At 33.6% G+C, this 9,920-nt stretch overlaps 1 protein-coding gene across 1 annotated transcript; it reads right to left on the reverse strand.

Moving 5' to 3' along the window:
• Positions 1 to 3,041: 3,041 nt before the first annotated feature.
• LOC139497269 (zinc finger protein 862-like) lies at positions 3,042 to 4,827 on the reverse strand. The gene is made up of 2 exons (XM_071285449.1): positions 3,896 to 4,827; positions 3,042 to 3,529 (listed from the first exon to the last, which is right to left on the reverse strand). Exons 1-2 carry the CDS (start codon positions 4,719 to 4,721, stop codon positions 3,321 to 3,323), a joined length of 1,035 nt encoding a protein of 344 aa, XP_071141550.1. The 5' UTR covers positions 4,722 to 4,827; the 3' UTR covers positions 3,042 to 3,320.
• Between the last annotated feature and the right edge of the window lie 5,093 nt (positions 4,828 to 9,920).

Genomic DNA, 9,920 nt, shown 5'->3' on the forward strand with positions numbered 1-9,920 from the left:
GATATGTGGTATGCGGTTGTATAATCATTGGCATATGTCATTTCAATGGAAATTATTTGGCTCCGCCCTCAAAGTCATGGTCTATTGACTTTAAAAACTTTGCTAAGTTAACATGTATTAGTTTGTGATTAGGTCAGTTCATAGGGAACCACTAGTGGTTAGTCGTTGATATGTATATATGCAGTTGTATACGCATTGGCATATCTCTTTTCTATGGAAACTTTTCCACCTTAGTCATGAACTATTGACTTTTTCTTGGATTACATGTATAAGTATGTGATAACATCAGTTCAAGATGATAACTGGTAATATTGAGTCAATGATATTTGGTATGAGAATTTATTGGCATTTGCAAGAAACTTTTCCAAGGAGATTTTAAAGGCCATCCCCTCTTCACGTTCATTGACTTTGAAACTGTTACATACACAAGTTTATTTTAAGTGTTTGCGTTCGTTTAAAGGGAGCTACTGATAATAAGTCTATGGTATATAGTATGCAGTTATATAAGCATTGTCACATTTCATTTACATGGAGATTGTTTAGCCATGTACCTCGTTCATAGTTCATTGTCTTTGAACATTTGCATAACTTATGTAGCATGTTAAAGTTTTGCTTTTATAGCATAAGGCAAATTACAAAAAGGCGAGACAGGTCGACGACACTGCCGGTGAAAGTTTTGTCCCCGAGGGTATCACCAGCCAAGTAGTCAACACTTCGGTGTTGACATGACTATCAATTATGCGGTCATTTTATAAATTTCCTGTCTACAAAAAGATAACATCATCGAAATACTAACTTAAGGATGTTCTTATCCCAGGCATATATTACCTTAGCCGGATTTGACACAACTTTTGGAATTTTAGGTCCATAATACTCTTCTACTTTTTGGAATTTTAGGTCCATAATACTCTTCGACTTTTTACTTGTTTGGCCAAATAAAATTGAGAATGGAAATGGGGAATGTGTCAAAGAGACAACAAACCGCCCATATAAGACAACAGCAGAAGGTCATCAATAACTATTTTGATCTGAACATCACTGTAAGATCTTATGTAGACAAACACAATGAACATGATGAACGAATAAATTAGATCTGCGATACCTGAATGCAAATACATAATGAATAAAAGTTATAAGGGGTAAATAATTAAGGTCAAAAGTAAATAAAAAGGTTTAAATACGATTTAGAAACACAATTTTGATCTGAGCGTCACTGATGAGTCTTATGTAGACGAAAAGCGGGTCTGGTGTATAAGATTATAATCCTGGTACCTTTGATAACTATTTATGCCAATGCTGGTGGACGTTTCGTCCCCGAGGGTTTCACAAGCCAAGTAGTCAGTTCTTCGGTGTTGACATGAATATCAATTATATGCATTGGCAAATTTCCTGTTAACAAAACTATGAATTTTTCGAAAAACTAAGGATGATACATAATGATGGATTAGAACATGCACTTTTTTAACGATTGTATTTGGCAGAAGTAGTAACCTTTTTTCAGTTTATGTCTACAGTATGTATTGCTTGCTTCCATCAGAACTAATAGTTATCAAAGGTACCAGGATTATAATTTGATACGCCAGACGCGCGTTTCGTCTACATAAGATTCATCAGTGACGCTCAAATCAAAATAATTATAAAGCCAAACAAGTACAAAGTTAAAGAGCATTGATGAACATAGATTCCAAAAGGTTGTGCCAAATTCGGGCAAGGTAATCCATGCCTGGTATAAGAAATCTATCGTATTTCGAATAACTCTTATTTTTGAAAACTGTTAATTTATAAAAATTGACCATATAATTAATATTCATGTCAACACCGAAGTTCTTAATACTGGGTTGACGATACTTTCAGGGATGAAACGTCCATCAGCAGTGGCATCGACTCAGTGGTGTAAAAAGTTTTCGTAACAAGAGCGATGCATACATATAGCCATATATCATGTTTATAAACAAGTCTGTTTCTAGAGATAGGAACATTGCCTGCACTCTTCGTATTCGATAAAAAATATATTTACAAATGGTTTAACTACTGCCGTCTTAATGACATTTTAATAGCTATTATTTCTTTGTTTCTCTGTACTATATTTTTTTGTTTCTCTGTACTATATTTTCTTCCATTTATTTATTGTAGCCCTGTCGTGTAATATTGTGATTTTGATGTTATAACGCGGGAGGTTTGACATGCCATAAAACAAGGTTCAATCCACCATTTTTTTCATAAAATGCCCTGTACCAAGTCAGGAAAATGGCCATCGTTACATAATAGTTAGTTTCTGTGTGTGTTACATTTCGGTGTTGTGTTTCTGTTGTGTCGTAGTTCTCCTATATTTGATACGTTTCCCTCAGTTTTAGTTTGTAACCCGGATTTGTTTTTTCTCTATAGATTTATGAATTTCGAACAGCGGTATACTACTTTTGACTTTATTTAATATATGCTTTTTAAAGGACAGATTTTAATCTCAATTGATTGTCTTTGTATATAATGGTGTTTTTGAAAACAGGACCATTGTAAGACCCTCAGATTTATAAAAAATAGTAATATTTGTAAATCTTTTCAGTTATTAAAATATGATACAAATTATACATATTTAAACAATATACTAATGTCGAATTTAATGTCCAATTTATTACATCAATATATTTATTGCTTGATTTTTTTAAATAGAAAAAACATAAATTAACAAGTAGATGTCTAGATTCTAGATGCCAATTGAGAACATACAAAACATATTCCGAACCATTTTAGTATGGAATACAACATAATCAACATTACATATAATCCAGTCCTGATTGGGAGCGATTTTTCAATACATGATGTCTGGTTACTTCCCACAACTGCCATCAATTAAGAGCAAGTTTTTACTATTTACACTTTGTAAAAATGTATATATTTTGATAGTGTTCACAAGTTAAACTGTGTTTTTAAATTAATTGTTTCTTGCAAAAAAACATAGAAAGTATACTATATTACAAATGTAGTTTATTCAGCCTGGACTGTGGACAAAGGAGATAAGAGAAATAATAGTAAATACTGAGTACATATAATAAGTGTACATGGTGAAGCAGTGTTATAAGTTTAAATACATGTTCTCTTGCATTTTCATTTTTTGTGAAGAGTGGTCTCATAGGCAATCATTCCACAACTTCTTTTGAAATATTTAATTTTGTGTGCACTGGTTCTGTAGTAATAAGTAAAGATAATTCAAATGAAAAAATTATAATTCAAGCTGCTATGCTAATGATTTGTGATCATTTGTAAATCTGTGTCTTGGTATGGTTGATACATGTACATGTATGTCTTTTAACATGTTTACAATCCTAATGAATATTTTGCAGCAGGAAAATAATAATTGACTTCTTAATTTTAAACCAACCTAATAGGAGTGTTGTTGTCTTTTCATATAGTCTGTTTCCAATTTGTTTTATTGCATCCTTGAATGCTAATTCTAACCTATGGGCTAGACAATGAATAATTACAATCTCTGGATTTTCCTCTCTCAGGTGAGCAGCAACACCACTTCTTTTGCCTAAAAAAAAAGTAATCAACTGAAAAGGTGCAAAATAAAATTCAACAAAAGTGAAAATTATATATGTGCTTGTCAGAGAATATTGTGCTTTAATTTATGCTAGCTTAACTTTTGCAATTAAAATATAAATTTGAAATAAGAGGATCTGGTATGAGTGCCAATGAGACAACTCTCCATCCTGGTCCAAGGCAAAACAATAAATATTTAAAATAATCAGCAAACATTTGTCAGAATTAAAGCATGTAATAAGTAAATACCAATGTCAATTGTTGTACTATAAAACAAAAACATATCAGTCCTTAGTCACAACTTGACCTGTTTAGATCATGGGATGAGAAAGGCACTTTTTTAAGTTAAAATTATTACCTTGCATATTTGATGCGCCATCAGAACCAAACCCTACTATTTTCGTCCACAAGTCAGTATTAGATGTACGATCTTCTCTTTCAAAAGTTGACTTTATAAATGAAAAAATATCTAAGGCACAGGCTGACTCTGCTGTTCCTAAACAAAAGAAACTGTCAGTGACTTTTCCACTTATAGATGTACGAACATATAGTGACTCATACTCGTCTCCCGTAAAATCACTTGTCCCATCACATGTTACACTGATAAATTTCGAGGCATCCAATAACTCGTTTACTTGACTTCTTGAGACATTAGCGATATGGTGAACAAATTCTCTTGCCTTTTTGTCATTCAAATAAGTTTCGCCAACATCTAAACCTTTGGCCTTGTCTAGCTGGCATAAAATGGGATAAAATTTGAATGCTAGATGATGTTTTGCAATTGCATGTGCATTGCGAAAAAGAACATTCATCCTGTCATACTCATGAGCTTTCAATTTCACAACAGCCTTAGCTGCCTCTGATTTTTCAGCAGCTGGCCTTGTTGAAACAAGTGAGGCAGTTTTATGTTGCTGGGAATTTTCATGAGCTTGTATTGCTTCAAGCCTGAAGTTGGAAGTCCCTTTAGCAAAATTGTTGCTTTTGTTATTGTCTTTGCAATACGTGCAAACCATAACAGATGACTTTTCATCGAACTGCAACCACTGACGGTCGTTTTTCCAATGGGGTTTAAACCCTCTGGTCCTGGTGACCTCGTACTTTTTTTTTTGTTCCGTAACATCATCATCTGTTCTTTTTCTTTTAAAAGCCTTTCCTGGCTTTGCCCCGGCTGTCCATTGAAGCATATTTACGTTTTTACGGTTTCCTTTGTTGACACATGGTCTCCGGTCTTTCTAATGACCAAAAAGATCGAAGTGTACCAACACGGCGTTGTTAAGATAACTCATAATGACATAATAAAATTGAGAAAGGAAAATCTATTTTAATAACTTTATTGATTATGTGAATTCAACTAAAACATTTTTGATATCATTAAAGATATGTAATAAATCGGGGAAAAACATGATAGTCTTTTCGTTTTATAAACAATTGCCTTCATTATAGTGTCCGTGTTGGTCCACTTTTTACTGGTTATCAGACAGATCGAAGTACCGGAACTAGCGACTGGTTTTCGTTTCAGTTTCACTTCCTCGGGATAAATGTATAATTATCGATCTCGATAGTTCAGACTTCGTACACATTAATGTCAGTAATTTGACGATCTATTCTGTAATACTTTGAACTCAATTTGAACTCCAAATATGTTTAAATTTCAAATAACATATAGAAAGGACGTTATATTTCTTACTAGTCCGGTCGGGCTAGCGATAAATAAAATTTACTAGTCCGAGCTGAAAATTACTAGTCTGGGGCATCGGGCTAGTGGTTAACGTCGCAGACTGGAATTTCATGTTTTAAAGCCGGGTTTTTCGGGATCAGGACCCCTCCGATCCCCCCTCTCACACAATGACTTATTTAGACTTACCTTCTAATTCTATAAAAATCACAACTCATATCAGGAACAAAAACACTATGTCTACTGATATGCAAACGTAAAAACAGACACTAAAATATCATAAAATAGAGATTGAAAGATTGATTGCACTTTGAATGTATATGTATAATTCCGACATGTAATACATGAGGAGCCGGCTTGTTTACAAATAATAATGTCACATGATTGCTCACTGATGTCACACTTTGCACGATCTTGCAATACACTACAAAGTTCACACATACATAACACATTATCATAAAAAATATGCAACGTGAATCAAATAATACAGAAATAATGCATGTAGTTTTTGGAAGAAATTAGTTCATCAAATAGATTAGATTTTCACTTTCAACAGGAATAGGTCAGGGTTGACATTTCTATCATGCTGGGATAATATTGAGATAAATGGGATTAAACTGCTGTCAAAAATGTATAGAGAAGCACATCTCGAGAACCTAACCATTAATAAGCCAATTTACTAACCAAAAATTACTCTATATTACTAATCCCTATGTAAGTGAAATTCCACAATGGTTACGATAAATAATTTAGATGGTGGCCAAGATGCTTGTTAAATTGGTGCTAAAAATATTCTTACTCCTATAGCATTACGTAATAAAATTTGTATAGAATTGAAGTTTAGCATGAAAAAAACGTGAATATGCAGAAGCATGAAAAAAATGTGAATATGCAGAAGCATGACAATATATTACTGACAAAGTGTGTATATATTTCTGTAAACGAAGTTGCCTGTATACTTCACTAAGGATTACATTTGAGCGCAAGGAGATCTATATTTGTGAATCGGTTTATTAACACCTTTGAACCCAGGGACGAAGTTGTTTAAGTCATACTGTGTCATTGGGTCCTCATTGACGTTTACTTTTAATTTAATGTGAATATGCATGAAATTCGTCAACATAGAACGACCTTACCACACCCCTCCCCTACCTTTTCTAGATAAAAATAAGGATGGGGGTGAGGGTGTACCTTTGGGTTTACCTCCCTATTGCTTGATTTTATTGTGATAATAGAGTGTGTCATATCTTATTGGGAGATTACTCTGTCCAACAGCTGTTTTGCCAGACAAGCTAGGCCGTGGGATGTCAGAGCTCCTCCCATATCAAAAAGTGGATATTTGCCCACCCAAAATACATGTGCTGCTTCGTCGCTTCTTCAACTGACGGCCTTGGAATTTTCATCTGTTCATAATGCATGACTGATTTCGTAATGCACGGGTGTGATTTTGTAAGGGAGCTACCATTTGATTTTTATGGGGGGGGGGCTAGGATGAAAAATTTTGTCCTGCTTTTTTTTTTAGTTGTAATCTCTGTCCTGCCTTTTTATTTTTTACTCTATTCAGTCCTGCCTTTTTTTTTTACTAGTTTATCCTGACTTTGTTTACACAAATTGTCATCCTGCCTTTTTTTTTTACCAAGTTGCTCATCCTGACTTTTTTTTTTACTCAAAACTCCTGTCCTGCCTTTTTTTTCATCCTAGCCCCCCATAAAAATCAAATGGTAGCTCCCTAATGCATGACTGATATTTCGTAATGACTGGCTGTAGCAATTTCTCCGTTCATAGTGATAATTAATGACCAGATGTCGAAATTTTCCTTTAGAATGGGCATTTCTATACATATTGTAGTAAGTTGTTTAATAAAATGATAAAAATAATAAAATTGAACTTTTTTCACTTCTTTCCTGCAAAACTTAAATATGTGATAAATAAATTCCAACATGTCTATCATCTCTCGACCCATATCGGTCCTCGGCTAAAGCCTCAAGGCCGATATGGGCACGGATATGGGAGTCTCGGGATGATACCAGGGCCATGAATAACATTAGATGAAATAAAAATAAATATGGCAGGTGAGAAAATATTCAATTGTTTTTGTTGGTTGAAATGTCCCTGAAATGTGATGGGATTATGCAGGACATGTATCCCTGCACCAGTTCACTGGCTTCAGTTTTAAATATAGACTATAGTGTGTAGAGACTATAAATGTGTACAAACCTGACATCTAACTATGTTGTAGAAAACGTGATCATCAATTCATCAAAAATATATACACAGAGAACAATGTATTTCACAATACATATATGCATTAATCCAAATTTGCATCCATTTGTACGGTCTCAATAGAAGTGTTTCCCGCGGAAATGTCATGTGATGTAAACATGGAATTGTCCACACCGATACGGGTGAAATACGTGGAATACCAATTGTGGACACAGCAATAAGATCATATATAAGACCCTCGTGAGCCCGTAGCTAAAAGTGAAAACCTGTCAAACATCGAAATTTGCCGAAATTTGCTCGATTTACCTTGAAGTGAAGACAATAAAAATTTGCGTGTATAGAGTGAACCCCCTATAAAAAATAATACTGTGTTCTTAACCACTTCCCCTTTCGGTGATCGATACAAATGATATTTTATTATATAGTATGTTAATTACACAAAATCCCTATTCACATGAAAAAAACAACCCATCTACCATGCAAAATGACAATGTTTCTTCAGCTAAAACTTAAAAGTTATGCTTAATCCATATCTCTTATGTCTCTGTTAGTTCAAGACGAACATTCTCACCGGTTTGCTATATTTTATTTGATATATAGCGATCACACAGCAAATAAGCATTGTTGATATATAGAACATATAGCATACATACCTTAGCGGGTCTAGTCTAAACATATTTTATTGTTCAAAACAAACGGATTAGACACAAGTTTTTCAACTTAGTTCCGTCTTCTCCATACTATACATGAATACACATTATATTTATATAGCACATTAAATAAATTTGTTATTTTCTAAGCATGAAGGCATGAACAATAATGAAATAAATAACTTCTATTGTTATTATATTATTTATACACAAGAAAATGATAGAAACGGCTCAATGGATATCAAACGTTCTAATTTTGAATAAATTTCAAATACACCCAAACAATCGGTCCAAAGGGAAAACCCCTACTGATATTCGTGTGTTATTCATTGACATTCTATTTACCTGTATAATTTGTTAATATTACCAGATTTATTTCACTTGACTGGGCGGGGTTTAAGAATATCGCTTTTTTAAGAGGAGTCCATCTATAGACCAGAGTTTCGGAATAAACTCATCAATGATGTGTCCAGTTCTTTTGTATATTCGTTTGATGACACTGATATGTGATTAGAATTCAATAATAATTATAACGGCAATTATCCTTATCACACACATCTTCAAATAGACTGTCCCTACGTAAACTAAACCATAAGCTCCGCCCGATCAGTTGAAATAACATTTGTAATAGTAACTTGCAAAATATATTATTGTGATACGGATATCAAATTCTTAACGGGTAATTGTAATTAGTTATCAAAGGTATCAGGATTATAATTTAGTACGCCAAACGCGCGTTTCGTCTACATAAGACTCATCAGTGACGCTCATATCAAAATATTTATAAAGCCAAACAAGTACAAAGTTGAAGAGCATTGAAAATCCAAAATTCCAAAAAGTTGTGCCAAATACGGCTAACGTAATCTATGCCTGGGATAAGAAAATCCTTAGTATTTCGAAAATTTCAAAGTTTTGTAAACAGGAATTTTATAAAAATGACCACAATATTGATATTCATGTCAACACTGAAGTGTTGACTACTGGACTGGTGATACCCTCGATAACGAAACATCCACCAGCAGTGGCATCGACCCAGTGGTGTAAATAGTTATCAAAGGCAACATTTTTTAAAATTCAAAGCTTTATTTACAAATAACCAATTGATATATAAATGGTATAGTATGATATTGAGCAGAAAATCAGTTGTTATTTTCGATCATCAAATAACATGAAAAATCAAAACTGATTTCCCCCATTCGTTGACAATATACAGTTTACTATAGTCTTTGTTGAGACACAAGGAGACAGGTTCCTTGATTCCATGATGTGTATCCAATGGTATGTCCAATACTTTCCAATCAGTCGTTACAGGTCCGTCCCATGACTCTTGTACATACCCTGCTAGTCTGTGTATGTTGTTCGATCCCTGTCCACTGACGTAGATGTGGCCATAGTCATCAGAGCATATGTCAGTGGGCGTATCTAGTGTGGCAATATTATCAATTTTCTTTGTATATGCACATATTTCGCTATTATAATGCATGATATAACTTTGACCGCCTATGCAAGAAAAAGAAGACTTTTCATTAAATATATGAAACTTTACCACACAGGAACCAAGTGTATGTCCAGTTTGTCGCAAGTCTGTGAGGCTACTGAAATTAAAACAAATATTATCAAAACATGTTCGGCAGTACTTGAAGAAATCTTGTAAATAGAAGATCATAAATTGATAAATATTATCAGAAAAACAAGTGTCACCGAATTTGTTTTATTGTAAGAAAATAAAACGAAAATTATGTGTTTACTCTAATAAACTTTAACAATTGGAATTGTCTGCAATTACATGGACAAGTTGCACAATTAGTTCTAACAAACACAAATATTTTGTTTGT

Source organism: Mytilus edulis, chromosome 12 (assembly GCF_963676685.1).
Source record: "Mytilus edulis chromosome 12, xbMytEdul2.2, whole genome shotgun sequence".
In the NCBI taxonomy this organism is placed as follows: Eukaryota; Metazoa; Mollusca; class Bivalvia; order Mytilida; family Mytilidae; genus Mytilus; species Mytilus edulis.